The 19,192-nt window shown below is 41.6% G+C and overlaps 2 protein-coding genes across 2 annotated transcripts; both read left to right on the forward strand.

The window, feature by feature from the left end:
• Window positions 1-2,633: 2,633 nt before the first annotated feature.
• On the forward strand, window positions 2,634-5,997 carry LOC149685806 (uncharacterized). Its single transcript, XM_089871057.1, has 2 exons — window positions 2,634-5,073; window positions 5,135-5,997. Exons 1-2 carry the CDS (start codon window positions 2,634-2,636, stop codon window positions 5,995-5,997), a joined length of 3,303 nt encoding a protein of 1,100 aa, XP_089727183.1.
• Window positions 5,998-6,008: 11 nt separating this feature from the next.
• LOC149685807 (uncharacterized) lies at window positions 6,009-7,250 on the forward strand. Its single transcript, XM_089871058.1, has one exon. It carries the CDS (start codon window positions 6,009-6,011, stop codon window positions 7,248-7,250), a length of 1,242 nt encoding a protein of 413 aa, XP_089727184.1.
• The last annotated feature ends 11,942 nt before the right edge of the window (window positions 7,251-19,192 follow it).

Consider the following 19,192-nt stretch of genomic DNA (forward strand, 5'->3'; position numbering starts at 1 on the left):
GAAATTTAAGTTTATCAGAATAATTTCGTTATAACATACTGGAGCATAAGTAACCTTTTTCATGTTAGGTATATACTAAGGCAACAATTTCCGCGGAGATCGTCATGGTATTCACCCTAGACGGAAATAGATGGAGTCGAACATCCCCTCCCTTAAAGTTGTGGTGGGAACACACCAAGGATAATGAATGCTCTTGTTAACTTAGACTCGACAGAACGGTACGTAGAAAGCGAGCACGGGACAAAAGAAGTAACTTGCCCACACTTCTTGCCAATAGGAAAATTAGAACAAACACTTGTTTCATGCAACTTGTATTTTGCAATTGAATAAGTCTTAGATGTCCATGTTTGTCAAAATGTGTCGTTATTTATATATATACAAAGAACAACAAGAAAATTGTTTACTAGATTAAAATATGCCACAAATTAGACTTTGTAAATTTGAGCCATTCCCGAGAAATTGACTGTACCAGCTCATTACACCCTCAATGGGGAGTACGATTGTTGGGTTCATGTAGGGATGTAAACAGAATGTATCTTACTGACCGTTACTGTTTTACCAAATTTGAAAATACCTTCAAACAGCACCCTAGTAGCAAGAGTCTTCCGCTAAAAAGCCAGTTAAACGCCTAACAGTTAACATACTAACGCATCGGCTGTGACATGCCTATTTCGAGAATTCTCCAACCCAAGTTGCTAACTTGAAGTTGAAGTTGGTTATACGAATAATTTCCAAACGTTGGGCACAATGGTGTTTTCAATACGAGCTGCGAATTGTTATAATGTTAAAAAATTCATTACACCGTTACTCTTCCAACTCTTGTCCACTTTTCGCTAAACCTTCAGAAAACTTTCCAAAATACACGAAAGTGTTCAATTGTGAAATATTGTGACATTGGAAAAGCAGTACAAGACCAACAGCCATTGCAATTTAAAAGCTAACTGTTTTTGTTTCAGTTTGTTTATACGCGCCGAGGAGTGAGAGGTAAATGTGGCTTTTTTCAGCAAATGTTCTTTATTCGTGATGTCATATCTTAAGGGAGTATGTGTAAATACTTCCATTAAATTTATATCAAATTCCCATTATTAAAATTAAAATGACAAATAAAAATACTCAAATAAAAGCGTAAAATTCCCCCCCCCCTTTTTTGTAAAAAATATATATAAGACCCCAAAACTGGTACCCTCTTGGACAAAAACGTTAAAAAAGAAATAAAAAACAGGTACTACGTCACTGGGTTTCAACAAAAATTTCCGTGGCTCAGGCCAAAATTTACCCCCTTTTTTTATTTGTATGCACTAAGACCTCTCTGCTAAGACCACCCCTAAGAAAAAATTTGTAAAACCGAAGCCAGAGAGTGGCGGAGGTTAAAGAAACCCCTTATCTCACCTTTTCTATCACAAAAAATAAACTGTACAAAACCACTGGTTTTCGAAAGAAAATCTTTGGCTTGGCACCCTCTCTCCTGACTCGAAAGGGAAGGGTCATCCAAAGATAAAGAAAATGTTAAAAACTTAAAATATCAGCGGAAATAATGTCATTCCACCTAAACTAAAAGAAATAAAAGATGGAAAAATAAGTAGTAAGCTTTTTCAGTCGGGCGATCTACTAAGAATTAAAGTCTCTCCCAAGAGTACAAAATAAATAGAAAAAATATAAAATCGGCGATAATTAAAAAATCGGATTATACTAGCAAATCAGAAAAATCGCAAAAATAAAATAAACAAAAACTGCTGGGTATCTTCATGGTGCCGAAACCCGGGAGAAAAGCTGAACGGGCGTTAAAAAAAAATTGAGCAAAAACATGGATAACGAATATCAAGACGCGGACGAACACAGTGCCGCGGAAGCCAGGCTTGTGGCTGAATATAAGAAACTATGCGCTACGCGAACGACCGTACGCTCAAATACTACGTCGGCAATGAACGCGTTAAAAACTTTAATTTCTGCGGCTACCTTAGACGCGGATGACATCGAGGACCAATGTGCGATATTGGACTTAAAAGAAAACAGTTTAAATTCCTTAAACGACAAAATCGCGGAGTGTCTAGATCCGGAAAAACATGACTTAAAACAGGAAAATGATAAGGTGGAGGAATACAAAACCGCGATTCATCTCATCAAAACGCAAGTAAAAAAGAAAATTAAAACGGGCGGGAATCACTTTGGATGTCAACAATGGACACGAAGCCTCGTCAGCCAGCTCAACGGCCTCAAATCAAGAATTCGCCGCTAATCTACTTCAGCAAGTGGCCAACGACTCCAGGCTGCCGCCGCTCATCATCAACAAATTCTCCGGTGATTTTCTCAACCACAGTGGATAGCAAGGCAGGTCTCTCAAAGGTACAAAAATTTTGCTATTTGAAGTCTTATCTAGTAGGCGAAGCCCTACAAACGATTAAGGGGTTAAACCCTTCGGAAAAGAACTATGATTCGGCTGTAGTATTATTACGTAATAGATATGGCAAGGAAGACGTAATCTCGAATATACATATGCAAAAATTAAATAATTTAAATCCTGTACGTAGTTCAAACGATTTACGTGCTTTAAGAGAATTTTACGATGCATGCGAAATTAATGTTAGATGTTTAGGAGCTCTAGGCTATGATACAATGGAAAATGGAGCATTTTTATGCCCAAAATTATTGGGTGTTTATCCCGAGATATAAGATTAGAATACACTAAAAAACGCGGCAGCTCCGCTGAATGGGACCTACACGCTTTAATTGATTTCTTAAAAGGGGAAGTAGAGAGTAGGGAAACGTGTGACCAATTTGGCGATATGCATAATCAAAGTCATTATCAAAAAAGTGAAAATAATGCGGAAGAAAGATTTAAATTTAAACCCCCACGTCATGAGTTCAATCGTCGCATTGACCAAAATCGACAAATAGTCCAAAACCGTCGTTTTGAAAACAAAAACCAATTTCGAAATTCCTCCGCGGCCGTGTTAAATACCTCAGTTAGAACGCGTAACGTTTTCTGTATTTTCTGCAAATCCACGTGCCATCCTACTACCAACTGCGCTAATTTCACGCTGGACCAAAAGAAAAGGATGATAACCGAAGATAATCGTTGTTATATATGCACGCGATTCGGGCACCAAACGAGCGAATGTCCCTCACACTATAATAGCTACCGAATTTGCGCGGGAAAACACAATGCCGCCCTCTGCGAAAGAAATGAAGTTAACAAGAAAACTATCAAGAAAAATGAAAAAACAGAAGCAGATAAAACAGAAGTTACGGTAAACTCGGTCACATGCGAAAAAGGAAAAATGGTCTTGCTCCAAACGGCGCAAGCGCTAACAAAAAACCCTCAAACCCAAACTGGAACCGTGGTCAGGTGTTTGATGGATCAAGGTAGTCAAGCCAGCTTTGTCACTGAAGATATCGCTAAAAAATTATACCTGCCGGAAGTTGGCGAATCTACCGTGGAAATTAACAACTTTGGCAATCAAGAGCCCACTACGGCCACGAGAAATATCGTTAAGCTAACCTTGGAAAATGCTTACAAAACCGGCGACGCTGTGGAAATTCTTGCCTTGGAAGTACCATACATCTGTGAAGCCTTCCAGTTATCCAGATGCGAAAATATCAAAGAACAAATGAGAATCAAGAATCTACAACTCGCGGATCAATCCGACTTAGCAATATCACCCGATAATTCTATAGGTATTCTAATTGGAGGAGACACCTATTGGGAGTTTGTAACTGGTCAAATTGAGCGATTTTCAAAATCTTTGGTTGCCGTGGAAACCACGTTTGGTTGGGCTATTGGAGGTCCCGCGAACATGGGAAATTTAGCAGTAGGAAGCTACGCTGTACGAGTTATGAATGTCAGCATAACCGAAGAAGAAATATCAAAAAGAATGGAATCATTTTGGTCGTTGGATATAATGGGTGTCAAGGAAAATGAAGAAATAGATCCCACCGGGACGGAAATATTCGAAAAGTTCCAGAAAGAAATAAAGTTTGAAGATCAGCGATACCAGGTTAATTTCCCCTGGATTACTAGTAAGAGCAGCCTGCCGGATAACCTAGGCGTGGCGACCAAAAGAATGGAGTACCTCGTCAAAAAGTTCAACCGAGACCCCCAGTTTTACGAAAGATACAAAGAGGTCGTGGAAAACCAGCTGAACTTGGGAATTGTCGAAGAAGTAGATAAACCCGAAGATAAACCAGAGGGAACGTATTACCTCCCGCACCAGGGTGTAACGAGGCCAGATAGCACGACCACCAAGTTTAGAGTCGTGATGGACGGTTCCTCCCATATACAAGGAGCTCCCTCTCTAAACGATTGCTTGCATAGCGGCCCTAATCTGAATCCGGATTTACTACTCTTAATTCTCAAGTTTCGTAGCCATAGAATTGCCGTCACTGGAGATAGAGAAAAGGCCTTTCTCCAGGTCGGTTTTGCTAAAGAAGATCGCGATTCCGTTCGTTTCCTATGGACAAAGGAAGAGGAGGGCGGAAAAGTAAATGAAAAGAAGTTCAGGGTTCTACGAATGACCCGGGTTCCCTTTGGAATCACGTCCAGTCCTTTTCTTTTGGCTGCGACTATAAAGACTCACGTACAAAACTATGTCGAAAAATATCCCGACACGTGCGAAGCTCTGAGCCAGGATCTTTATGTAGACGACCTAACTAGTGGTAAAGATGACGTACAAGGAGCTTGGAACCTAGTTAAGCAGTCATTAGAAATTCTTAAAGATGCAAACATGACACTAAGAAAATGGAATACAAGTAGCGAAGACCTAAGAAAAATTTGGAAAAAAGAAAAGGAAGACGCTAATTCCACCGTAAAATTCGAGGACAGTTTAGAACCTAAAACACAAAAAATATTAGGCCTAATCTGGGATCCGAAATCGGACCAACTCTCTATAGAATTAAAAGAAATTCTAATAGCCATCAAAGCTAATCAAAATACCAAGCGATACGTGTTAAGCATAGTATCCCAAATTTTTGATCCTGTGGGCATCCTTGCTCCTTTTACAATAAGAGCGAAGTTCGTCTTTCAAGAACTATGGAAGAAAAAGATATCATGGGACGAACTCTTACCAGAAGATTTGGGCATTGAATTTCAACAATGGCTAAAAGAAATACATGAACTCGAAGAAATAAAAATTCCCAGATGCTACTACGAAGTTAGCAAAGAAGAAAGCTTGGAAAAAGAAATACATTGCTTTACCGACGCTAGCAAAAAAAGCTTACGCGGCTGTACTATACTTGAGAACCGTACACAAAGACGGGAAAATTAGCGTGTCCTTCATCACGGCGAAAACGAGGGTCGTTCCATTAACAAAGAAGGCGGAAAAGGAGTTATCGATAACGCGATTGGAACTTATGGGATGTTTGCTAGTCGCCAAACTAGTAAATAACGTAAAAACTATCTTTAAAGAAGAAATAAAAATAAATATGTGGACGGATTCCACCATCGCAAAGGCCTGGATTAAAGGATCCTCAAAAATATGGAAACCATTTGTGCAAAATCGCATTGTGGACATTCAAAAATTAATTAGACCATTAAGTTGGAACTTCTGTCCGGGAAAACAAAACCCCGCGGACCTACCTACTAGGGGGTCCACTCCACGGGAATTGACGGAAAACAAGGTGTGGTTCGAGGGACCGTCTTGGCTTTCAAAAGAAAAATCTGAATGGCCCACTGTACCATTCCCAGAAGTAAATTACCATGAAGTAGATGAGGAAAGAAGGAAAGTGGTTCTAGCTGTGAAAATTGAAGAACCGGTTGGAATTCAACGAGTCGTAGACTTAAATAAATACAGCAATCTCAACAAAGCGCTGAGAATAATAGCCTACCTATACCGCGTGGCTAAGAAAGCTAAAAATAAAGAAATGATTACGGGCCCAATTTCAACCGAAGAATTACTCAACGCCGAAAATAAATTGATTAAAGACGTCCAAAAAGAAGACTATTTTAATGAAATTAATGCGCTAAAAGAAAACGAGACATTCCGAAAACATCTCCCATTCTAACACTTAAACCAATGCTAAATCAAGATGGCCTTTTGTGCGTTGGCGGCCGCCTAGAAGAGTCGGACTTCAGTTTTGAATCAAAGCATCCAGTTATTTTAAATAAAAACCAAGAGGTTTCACGAAAATTAATGCAAAGATGTCACGAGGAAGTTCTTCACTCTGGTATACAAGCTACCGCTTCACAAGCAAGAGAAAAATACTGGGTGATTGCCGGACGTCAATTAGCCAGAACTATTGTCAGAAATTGCACCAAATGCAAAAGGTACGCGGCTAAGCCAGCCACTGCCCCTACTGGACTGCTACCAAAAGACCGAATTACGCAATCGGAACCGTTCACTGTTGTCGGAATAGGCTTCGCGGGCCCACTTCTAGTAAAAATGGGAAATACCACAGAGAAGGCATATATCTGCCTGTACACCTGCGCTACAACAAGAGCGTTACACCTGGAATTAGTTCCATCCCTAAGTACCTACGAATTCCTGATGGCATTGAGAAGAGCTATTTCTAGACGAGGTGTACCATCCATTATCTACTCTGATAATGCCAAGACCTTTAAACGCGCAAAATCAGATTTAGATATCATGTGGGACAAAATTAATGACGATCAACTTAAGCAATTTTTTGCGAACAAAAGAATTCAGTGGAAGTCAATAGTGGAAAAAGCCCCTTGGGCTGGTGGATTTTATGAAAGAATGGTAAAAACTACGAAACTTATACTTAAAAAAGTATTGGGAAAGGCAGCCCTTACGTACCAAGAGATGGAAACCGTACTTCTTGAAACCGAAGGCGTAATAAACTCGAGGCCCGTGACATACCTTTATAATGACGCAAACGAGCCCGAGCCTCTGTCGCCCTCACAATTTCTTATTGGAAAAAGAATAAGTTGCCTGCCACCACAATTACCACCCACAGGGCAACTCCCCGCAAGTCAAACGGACTTTGCTAGAAGATTAAAACACAGAAACGCGTTAATGGAAAGGCTATGGAAAAGATGGCGACAGGAATATCTTTTGGAACTCAGAAACGCTCACCACATCTATCTAGCTAAAAACAAAGAAAAAGTCAAAATAGGCGACGTCATGCTTGTGCATGAAGAAAAAATTCCTAAACATATGTGGAAATTAGGAGTAGTGACGGAAGTCATGTTAGGAAGAGATGGGGAAATAAGAGCTTGTTGGGTTAAAGTAGGAAACAATATCATTAGAAGGCCCATTCAGCTGCTGTACGCCTTAGAAATAAATAGGTTTGATTAAAAAAAAATAGAAAAATAATTAAAAATTTCTGTAACTTTAAAATTTTGAATGTTCAATATCATGTAATCATTGTATTAAAAAAAAAATTTGAATCTGTATTGTAATACATACGTAGTACCCGGGGGAGTGTAAATACTTCCATTAAATTTATATCAAATTCCCATTATTAAAATTAAAATGACAAATAAAAATACTCAAATAAAAGCGTAAAATTCCCCCCCCCCCTTTTTTTGTAAAAAATATATATAAGACCCCAAAACTGGTACCCTCTTGGACAAAAACGTTAAAAAAGAAATAAAAAACAGGTATACCTACGTCACTGGGTTTCAACAAAAATTTCCGTGGCTGAGGCCAAAATTTACCCCCTTTTTTATTTGTATGCACTAAGACCTCTCTGCTAAGACCACCCCTAAGAAAAAATTTGTAAAACCGAAGCCAGAGAGTGGCGGAGGTTAAAGAAACCCCTTATCTCACCTTTTCTATCACAAAAAATAAACTCTACAAAACCACTGGTTTTCGAAAGAAAATCTTTGGCTTGGCACCCTCTCTCCTGACTTGAAAGGGAAGGGTCATCCAAAGATAAAGAAAATGTTAAAAACTTAAAATATCAGCGGAAATAATGTCATTCCACCTAAACTAAAAGAAACAAGTTTTGAAAACCAAAATATTAACTCTCCGAGTCAAGACGACTACTTACAAACTTATTTAGCCAGATATGGAAATGTTTCTTAAGTTAAAATTTATGAAATATTAAAGCAGTATACAAAGCATAGCAAATTTACTGTAAATCAGACGACATTTTACATCCAATAATGATATACTTGTTGTATACAAGTATATCATTATTAATTAAAATCGTATAAATCGTATAAATATAATTAAAATCATCCGATGGGGGAAAAACGGGTCATCGGCGTTTTATAAATGACGCTAGCGCAATAAAGCGTGCAAGGTACCAAGGCTTAACAAAAATTGTAGGATAACATATTTATAGAGATAGATAACAACTTTTATAATTAAAATTAGAAACTAACATATCTCTTCAAATTCACGCGTGATCAACTGGTTTCACGCCAATTAAACAGCTATAGTCCCATAGAGCTATTTGTATTAATTCCTCCATGGTTTTTTCGCCAAGCTGAGAACTACGCGTTTTACGTCACGTTATCCAAAAAGCCGACTGTTTTCTTTGAAGACCGCGCTAGCTCAGCGCTAAGCACCGTGACGTCAAAATTCAAAACCAAACCCCTGGGCCGCGTTCAGCAGCGCTGGGCTCTGCTGAACGCGGCCCAGATTTCCACCATGATTATAAAATCTAAGCCTAATTATTTAACAGTGTATTTAACTTTCGGCTCACAACCGTTAATGTCTCTGCATACTGAAACGAAAACCAAACCCAAACGTTTACTTTTGGTTCACTAGGCCTATTGACAAATAAAAGTTCATTTGACCAACATAGCACCGTTGTGCTTGTATTCACTGTGACTTTAGAAAGGATTATGCTATAAACATATGTAGTATAGCTTAAGTAATATATAAACATCCATTTTAAATAATAATATTAAAAAAAATCTTTGGAATATCAAAATGAAATAGAGCTTTAAAGCTACAAAAGTACTAAACGCATCATAATTACGAAAAATATTTCCACATATTCACTTTATATTAAGGATAAAGGGAATATTGTGGTTGTGTTGGATTTCTTTACACATCAAAACAAAACGAACTTCTAACGCAGCTCACTACTGTAACAACGGACGGACACATACAGACAAAAACATAGACTGCTTTTTAACTCTTTCCGTATTAATTTTGAATTGAGAAACAAGATTATCTTAAATATTAAAATAAATATAATTAATATTTAATATTTTCTTCGTTAGTTATTCGCCTTATTGAACGTTACATCGTTTTAAAAAAGAACAATTAAACATTCTTGAGAGACTTGACTAATATTGGCGTTTGAAATGAAGCATACGCCGGTTGCTTCGCCTTACTAAAATAGGTAGTATATAAGGGTTTCGAATCGCAGTTATGGATAAGAACAGCGCAATTGCTTGAACCTTTGGTGGAAGCCCCACCTTAGGGAGGCCGGACGTTTCTCGTAACCCTGGCCGATCGCCGCGAATGTCTTAACCTTAACGATGATGATGGAGTAGAAGCCAGGTGTGCAGACTGGTGTCCATGTGGGATGGACAAAAACAATGATCAGAAGATGGTGGTGTGTAGAAACCAGTGTGTACAGACTGGTGTCCATGTGGGATGGACAAAAACAAAGAACAGAAGATGGTGGTGTTAGAAGCCAGGTGTACAGACTGGTGTCCATGTGGGATGGACAAAGAGCAGATGACGGTGGTGATTAGAAGCCAGTGTATACAGACTGGTGTCCATGAGGGATGGACAAAGACCACAAGAGGGTGGGGATTAGAAGCCAGTGTGTACAGACTGGTGTCCATGAGGGATGGACAAAGAGCAGCAGATGATTGTGATTAGAAGCCAGTGTGTACAGACTGGTGTCCATGTGGGATGGACAAAGACCAGAGGCTGGTGATGTTAGACAGGCAATGGAATAATAGCCTGTAAGTGTAATACAATTTTCGAAATTTCCGGAAATTGAGAACACGTTTGCTCCGATTTGCAAACTGCGAACGCGGTCACGTGGGTGTAACAACAGACAGACAGACACACACACACACACAGACACGTCGAAATTAGAACCTCTCCGTGACATACGTCACTCGGAGAGGTAATAAAAGATAGAAAAGATAGAAAAATAAGTAGTAAGCTTTTTCAGTCGGGCGATCTACTAAGAATTAAAGTCTCTCCCAAGAGTACAAAATAAATAGAAAAAATATAAAATCGGCGATAATTAAAAAATCGGATTATACTAGCAGATCAGAAAAATCGCAAAAATAAAATGAACAAAAACTGCTGGGTATCTTCAGTATGTTTATATCATATGATACACATGGCAAGAGTTTAAACTACACAGTTAAAATTAATGGTGTTCAAAGGGTTCATATAGTGTTTATGATTTTCTCTGCAACCACTAAGCGTTTTACAGCAGTAACTAAATTGTTTAAAAAGGGTCGCCTTCAAAAACAGCAAACCATTACTGGTTTGAAAGTGGTACGTACAAAAAACTGCAAACCATTGAGGGTTCACTGTTAGAAAACAAGGTTTACATAGGGTTTTTAAATGAGTTTAAAAAGGGTTGAACACACAGTGTAGATATCTTTGAGTTAAAAAAGAAGCAAGAGGGTCTTCTTTCGATTTAAAAAAACATATAATACTTATGTGCTGAATACAAACTCTGTAACTACTGAGAAAAGAACCTTGAATCATGGTAATGCTGGAATTTCAAAAACTTTTGAGTTCCCGAAACTTTTAACAATTTAGTTTCCCAATTAAAAATACTATTAATAAATTCATAAGAAAATAATATATAGCACCCTATAACTATGAAACGTAGAACATTTTCATACTACAACATTTGCTTCCAGATTTAGCGCGCTTACAGTTTTACACCCTGTGGGAGATGTTTTGGTACTACAATAGGGTGGGGGACCAAACCAGCACCGCCGCCTAAGGGGTTCGCGAAAAGCTCGATGCGCCGGAAAAATATGGAAGAAAATGCTGTTAACATAGCTTAAAAGGAGAGTTTCATACTTACAGGAAGCTATAAAATGTAACAATTCGGGAAACTAAAATAAACTACTCCAAGTCGAGACGAATTTCAGAGGTTTTCCTTATAATCAAATAAATATAAATGATAACTATTGTATTAATCGTCATTAACTTACCTTAATATTAGTTATATCGTTTTAACAAACTTTATTCCTAAAATCATTTAAAACATTGCTATTGTTGACTTTTGAACTTAAGTGTATGCCTCTTTAACAACTTTTGAAAATTTGCGGTATATAAGGTGCTTGATTCACGATAAATCATAAATTGAAAGAAAAGTCCTAACTGCGTGCACCTTTGATGAAATGTTGGGAGTAGAAGCCAAAAATTGCATCCTGTGAACGCGTTTGCTCCAATTTGCCATGTGCGAACGCGCTTGCAGACAAGTTCGATGAATACCTCTCCATGCCGTCATCGTCACTCGGCGAGGTAAAAAGTACAGAAAGAAAATTAAGATTTGATGTTAAAATTCAAGATCTTAATATTCAAAACTAGGTTATATGCGGTAGATGGCTATATGCAACTTCAAGATCTTAATATTCAAAACTAGGTTATATGCGGTAGATGGCTATATGCAACTTCTGGTTTATGGCAGTACAATTTTATCCAGAAGATGACGAAGTTTTTTTTAAATACAAGTTTTATTGTGTTGTAACAGTTCCCCCTCGGAAAGTACTATATGGCCGGTCGTCCCGGGGGTTTGTTTCAAGGCCCTTAGGTTCAATAGTGAGGGGAGTTATTGTAAGCCTAACTTGAAGCAAGCCGTCACTATCGTCCCGTAAGGAAATTTAATCCAAAGAACATAAACATACCTTGTCGTGAACTTTTAATATCTTTATTTAATTGCGACGTAATTTAGATTCTCAAAAATATCCGGATCCAATTCTGGAAGCGCAACAATTCGCGGAATACAAATAATCGTTGTTTAGAACGCGAATAACTGACCCGTGCCTGGTCAAATGAAAACAAAATGCGAACTTACTTGTTTCAGGAACAACCGGCGTTTCTTATCGCCTCGGTTGTTTGTTTTTGGGACGGGGGTTATGGATGAGAAAAGAGGAGGGGCTTAGATGGCGGCGGGCTGAACATAGTCCCAAAGTTGGACGAGGATGCTCAGCCCTCTGTCATCGTCTGAAACGGCTTCAGGGGTGAGGACGCTGCATGAACCCACTCGGAAAAGAAGAAGAATGTGGAAAGAAAATAGAATTTGGAAAGAATAGGGGTGAAACAAGGAAAAGAAAATATAATGTGGAATAACGGTATTCACGAAAAGTTTAATCGGCTTGAACACTAGTGTTCATCCGTCCATGTTGACGATCCCGAAGGATAAACTTGCGCGGGCATAAAGAGGCGAAGTGTTGCCCGACTGCTCCACAAGCCTTGCAGCGATATGCCCCACTTGGGCGGTGGAGAACTGGGTATCCATCCGGGGAAATGGGGTATAAACGGATGGCCGCGCTCTGGGGCATCCCGTCCCACGCGACAGGAAACAGTTCACGGTTCCGTGGTGGTTCGCGGAGGTAAGGGAGGTCTTCTACGAAGAGTTGGTCATACTCTGACAGCAGATAAAGCTTATCTTGGGATATGGGGAGGCGAATATAATCTAAAAAATCGCGAAAGTCTTGGGAACCTGGTGGGAATGGATTATCCGGCTCAATTTCGCCGGCTGCTTCTGTGGGGTCCGGAAACTGTATTGGTTCGTCATCGGGTTGGTGATTTCGCGGCGTTGCGGCGGTTGGAGGAGCTTGCGGCGGAAGGGCTTCTGGAGGAGCGGGCGTCTGTGCGGCGGCTGGAGGAGCTTGCGGCGGGAGGACTTTTAGAGGAGCGGGCGACTGTGCGGCGGCTGGAGGAGCTTGCGGCGGGAGGACTTTTGGAGGAGCAGGCGGCTGGAGGAGCTTGCGGCGAGAGGACTTCTGGAGGAGCGGGCGTCTATGCGGCGGCTGGAAGAGCTTTCGGCAATGCGGCGGCTGAAAGAGCTTTCGGCAATGCTGCGGCTGAAAGAGCTTTCGGCAATGCGGCGGCTGGAAGAGCTTTCGGCAATGCGGCGGCTGGAGGATTTTTCGGTAGTGGGGCTGGGTAACGGAGGGCTATTTCTAGCATTAGGTCGTCAAAGGTGCGTTTGGGAACGACGCCGGGACGTGGGGTGTGGGCCAAAAGTCCAATTTCTTCCGGAAGTGGGAAACATTCCTCCATGGTTATGTTCCCGATGGGAACGTTGATTGGGCAGGTTTGGGCCCACCGCCTCTGGGTGAGCGTTTACAGCAGGAGGGTCGTCCTCTAGATTCTCTCTGTCCTAGGTCAGGATTAAAACGTCCAGTTCCTGTGCAGCGGTCCTCTCGGGATGGATCTGTTCTTCGGGATCGATGTCGTCTTCCCTGGAGAGTGGTCCAAACGAGTGAGCCGCCGGAAAGGAAATGATGGGGAAATCCCGAGGGGACGGTTGCAAGAGAAAATCTTCAGGCGTAACCGTGGCCATCCTTCCGCGCCTTTGATAAGGGGACAGTCTCCCGTACAGAGGAGGAGTAGCCATCTAAAAAGAAGAGGAATTATTAGAGTCCCATAGGGATGTAGGAAGTATTCCCAAAATTTCCCATTGGGATCGAGCGTGACGGATCGCACGTTGTTCCCGAGCTAAGCGGCTGTTAGCACCAAACGTCTTGGGTGGGCTAGTCTAACTCTTTCCCAAGGTTGGTTTGGCAATGGGTACTCTCCTGAAACAGAAGTCTATGGGGTCTAAGTCCCTAATGTCGTTATTTCGTAGATACTGAGAAACCTCATTTGTTGAACGTAGCATGTGACTCTTTCTTCCAGGTGGATAGTAGTAAACGACTCTTTCTTCCAAGTGGATAGTAGTAAACATCCATGACTACTTTGCCGGGTTGTACCCTGTGTCTATAACACAGCTCTCGAACCCAGCCTGTCTTGAATGGTTTCTCATAATTCGTGGGAAATTGATCTGAAATAGACGGAGCTAAGGGAGAGTGATTATCTTCTCCAGAACTTGCGGAATCTGACAGTTCATTCATTGGAGCTAAGGGATTAAGGTTCGTAGCTGCTGGCGACGTCGAACGTGTTCCATTTGTCGGAAGAGGGGGTTCGCCTTCAGGACTAGTTGATATGGCATGGACTTTCGGCGTCTTTTTCAAGGGCTTTGTTGACGAACTTGTCGTCGTTGTGGCTCTCATTCGCTTTTTTCGCCGTTGTCTGTATCCCTTCCCGTCTATCTCTTCCGAAGACGAACTGAATTTTTCTCGAAGCTGATCATGTGGACGATCTGTTCTTCTGGCTTTACCTTGCGGGCGAGGAATGGATGGTTCTTTCATCGACGTATTTCTGCTACTCGATACTTTCCGTAGCGGTATATTTCGTCTTCCAATAATAGAAGACGAGGTGGTAGGGTGATTTCTTTTGCGGAGATCGTGGATCTCTGGCTCATTACTCGAGAGACTGCTACTTGATAAGTTCCTTACAGGTTTGCGTCTCGTTCCAGGAGCGGCAGAAGAAGTGGTCTGATGATCTCCTTTTATCTGTTCCGGTTCGGATCTTTTCTCGTCATCCGTTAAGGTGCCCAATTTCCGAAGAGCCATTTTCCTGGGTTGAACGCCTTCGGTTGTTGTCGTAGTCGGGTGATCTCTCTTTTCTCTTTCAGGTTTGAGGATTCCATTGGAACTTCTGGGTCAGGAGTCAGTGGCTTGGCCACCGGATGTGTCCCTTCTGGACTGACAAGGTTTTCTTGACACTCTTCCGGTTGGACTTCTTCCGCTGGTCGGACTTCCGCGTTAGTCGTTTCAGGTTCTTTTGATTTCGTTTTCGGTATCTTTTCCACAAATCGGAACGGTCCGATCATCTCCACAACTTCCTCGAAGGATTCTGAGGAAGGTTGAGGTCTATCTTGTGGTACTTCTTGGGGAGGTGTTCCTTCAGGAGGTGGCGTGTTTGTTACTCTTACTGGAGAATGGTGTTTTCCCTTTCCTGAACGATTTCCTCGGTGTGGACTTCTTCTGGTTCTGCTGGTTCTTCTCCGGGAGAAGGCGCCTCTTCGTTTTCCACTAACGGAACTTCAGGAGTTTGGTATAATTTGAGTTGAGACATGTTAATTTGGCCGGTCTTTTGTCCCGAGATCATGTCTTCTAGGACGTAAACTAGCAGACTTCTCTTCTCTATGATCTTGTAGGGGCCCGTCCACTTTGGACATAGCTTGGCCATTCTACCCAAATTAGCGTTTGATAGAGGATGAGTCAATTTCCAAACGATCGTCCCAATGTCGAATTCTCGATCTTCTCTTTTGAGATCATAGTAATTTTTTCTGTTTGGCCTGAGCCAGTTTTGAGAAAGTCTTGGTTAATTTCCACTGGACCTTTAAGATCTTCAAGGTCTCCGAACGATCTTCAAATTCCTCGAGGGGCATCCCTATGTCGATGTCTCGGTTCTCGTCCCATGTTTAAGTAGAAGGGAGATCTTTTAGTCGTTTCGTGGGGAGCTGAGTTTATCGCGAACGCAAGAGCGTTCAGGGTTTCATCCCATGTTCTGTGATTGTTCTCTACATATATGGAAATGGTTTCTCCGAGGACTCTGTTTACCCGCTTAGTGATGTTCGACTGAGGATGATACGACGAAGTGTGAATTGGTAAAATGTTGAATAATTTGCACGTATTGTGCCAAAGAAAGGACAAGAACTGAGTCCCTCTGTCGCTTAGTATTTGCTTCGGTGCTCCCCATCGACATACGAAGTTCTTCAGCGCGAGGGCGCATGCGTCGGCTGTTATTTTTTTAATGAATTTTGTCATGTAATCCGTAAAGACGAGAAGGGATTTGTATCCTTTTCTGCTGATCGGAAAGGGTCCTATTTTGTCGAAGGGTCCAGTCGGAACTGTAGATATCATAAGGCCAGGTGTCTTGCGGTTACTGACCTTATACTGTTGGCATAGGACGCACTCCTTGACATATTGCCTGACGTCCTTGTCGAGATCAGGCTACCAGTATCTATGTCCGACTTTTTCTCGTGTCTTGTATTTACCTCTACGGGCAGACAGAGGATGATCATGCAAAAGTCTCATAGCTTCTCTTCTGAGAGATTGAGGTAGGTAGATCCGCGTTGGACGAACTTCTGACGCTTTTCGGTAAATGAGATTGTTTACCGTCTCGTAATCTGAGTTGTCTGGAGGATTATCTTGTCGAAATTGTTCAATGATTTCGCGAATAACAGGATCTTCCCCTTGAGCGGTAATGATATCATCGCGATCAAAGATATGAAAATTCGCGTGGGGTTATGGTAGTAAAATATACGCGACGTGTGAATGATCTGATGGTACGTTCGACTCTTCAGATGACGTGTCTTGATTTTCCTCTTCCATGGTTGAGGCTATAGACATGGCGAATAGTCCTATTGGAGCTCGTGAAAGGGCGTTTTCGACTCCTTTCTTGTGTTGAACCTTGAAATCGAACGTTTGTAGATACATTGCCCATCTGACGAGCTTTGAGTTTGTTTCCTTTAGTCCAAAGAGCCATTGTAAAAACTTATGGTCTGTTACAACTGTAAAGGGTTTACTTTCCAGGTAAGGGCGCAAATGTCCAATGGCCCAATATATCGCTAGACTTTCCTTCTCGGACGTACTGTACTTTGCTTCAGCGATCGGGACTTCGATTCCATCTTGAATCTGAGATAGCATTGCACCCAAGCCGGCGTCTGACGCATCTGTTGTCCAAATGCTCGGCGCATCCGGCTTATACGCGGCCAATGGTGGTGAGCTGCAAATGGCATCTTTTAACTTCTGGAAAGATTCCTCTTGGTCAGGACCCCATGCGAACTTGACTCCTTTTTTCTTTAATTGATTGAGTGGCGTGGCTCTCTTTGAGTAATGAGGTATGAATTTATGGTGCCATCCGGCCATTCCAAGGAATCTTCGGAGTTGTTTTAGCGTCTTTGGCTGAGGATATTTCTTGATGGCGTCAACCTTGGAAGGATCTATGTAAATTCCTGTTTCGTTGATTACATGTCCGAGGACGACTGCTTCTGGCATTTCTTCAACTGAAGAGTTAAGCGAGCGTTTCTTAGTTTATTCGTTACGTACTCCAGAGCGTTCTTCTGCTCTTTCCATGTCTCGGAGGCTATTAGGATGTCGTCGAGATATACGACGATAGCGAATTTTTCTCCATCTCGGAAGACTTCACCCATGAGACGCTGGAAGGTACTTGGCGCGTTGCAAAGTCCGAACGGTAATACGTTAAATTCGTATTTTATGAAAACTGTCTTCGGTGCACCTGCTGGTTCCATTTCAACTTGCCAATATCCGGATTTCAAGTCCAGGGCGTTAATGTATTTGGGCTTTCCCAGTTTACTGAGGGTCTCATCAATTCTAGGAATCGGATATGGGTCCTTTGCAGTGATTGAATTTAATTCTCTGAAATCGATGCAGAAACGGTATTTCTCCTTGCCTGTGCCGGATCCGTCGTCTTGCTCTAGGATCACTACTGGCGAGGCCCATGGAGACGTCGAAGGTTCGATTATTCCATCCTTGAACATGTCATAGATGCTTTGTTCGATGATTTTTTTCTTAGCATCACTAACTCGGTATGGTCTTTTTTGTATCGGCTTAGCAGTCCCTGTGTATTTCATGAACCACTAAGCTGGTTCTTCCTAACTTATCACTAAAGAGCTCCGGAAATCGGAGAAGGAGTTCTTTCAACTCTCTCTTCTGCTTATATGAGAGAGAGGTTGATTCAACTGCTTAGTTGACGTTAGAAACCATTTGGGATTTGGGATGAGGGAGGAAGCTTATCCTCTGTGACTTCTACGAGTTTTAATAACAGTCCATCAATATTACAAGTTAAATTTCCAAAATCGATTATGGTTTTCCAGTCTTCAAGAAAATCTTGGCCTAAGATTGCATCGCAGAGAAGTGAAGGGACGATGTGGAACTCTTGACTAAACCTCCTCGTTGTATCTTGTTCAAATTTAATGTCAAATTCTAATACGGTAGAGCCTTTAGTGAAAGAGTATTGTCCATTTCCCATTACGATACATTCCAATTTTTCTGAATTCGGTTCTAATCTAATATCCCCTCGAAATCTCTGGATGGCCCGCCATTGGTCTAAACTAATCATGGAAACTTATCGATTCTAGTCTGTATGATAGTGTGTTCAAATTGAATGTGGTCTTCTTTTGGGGAGTCCTCTTCTTCTTCGATGTGTGGCTAGTCGTAAAGAGGATCGTGCCACAATTCGATTTTCTTCTTGCGGGACTATTGCGTTGCGGGAGGGATACGTCCTCGGGGATTCCCTCCCGGGTTGGCGTTTCCCGGAAGCGGACCTCTTTGTCTCTCCACCCTCGGTGATGGGCATTCACTGGCATAGTGACGTAAGCCACGGCAATTGAAACAAGTGACTGGTCGGTCGTCCTGGGCGATTCTCGGAGGGACTTGGCTCTCCTGAATTCGATTTTGTTGGTGTCTTGGGACGAGTTGCAAGTCGTGTTGTTGAGGCTGGTTCTCTCTAAGCTCAAATTCGGGATTTCGCCTCTCAAAGACTCGCGTTGGACGAGGTTATTCGTCTCTGGGTAGGCTTCGTCTTCTTGGTGGAGGTCTTGTCACAAGGTGGGGTTGCCTTGGTTGGGGGTTGGATCTCGGGAAAGGGGCTCGGTAAAGTTGAGGAACTGTTTGAACGGGGATAAGATTGAGATGTCCTTCCTGATGTGGGTTATTATTGTTCCCATGGGGGATGTCCATGTTAGTAAAAGTTCTTATGTTCGGGATGTACCCTTGATTCGTTCCCGTCTGGGTATAACCAGTTGGGGGGAACTATCGGTTTCACAACCGAAGGTTGAGGAACTACATGTTGAGGATTTAATTTAGATCTGGGTGCTATTTACTGTAGGGCCTGTTGAACAGGTTGCTCTCTCACATCCATATTTTGTTGCGCGATAGGCCTTTGGTTGTCTTGGGATGCGAGAGGTTGGTCTAGCTCAAAAGTTTGTTCTATTTGCAAGCAAACATCATGCAAGTCTGAAATGGTCTGCGCTGGGAGAACCATAAGCAGCCCCTTATATTCTATCCTTAAATTTCGCTTAATAATGAGGAGCATTTCATCTTCCGGTATTGGGGGATATAAATTTTGATTTACCTAACAAAATAACCAAAAAACTCGTCGATAGATTCATTTTGTTTTTGTTTTCTATTCTGTAAATCTAGTCTTGCCTTAGCTCCCTCATTTTTGATCCTATAATGGCGTTTTAATCGTCCCTTAAATTCTGCCCAATC

This window comes from Phalangium opilio, unplaced genomic scaffold, assembly GCF_054372755.1.
Source record: "Phalangium opilio isolate 3A_F unplaced genomic scaffold, DU_Popi_V2 ptg000032l_1, whole genome shotgun sequence".
Lineage (NCBI taxonomy): Eukaryota > Metazoa > Arthropoda > Arachnida > Opiliones > Phalangiidae > Phalangium > Phalangium opilio.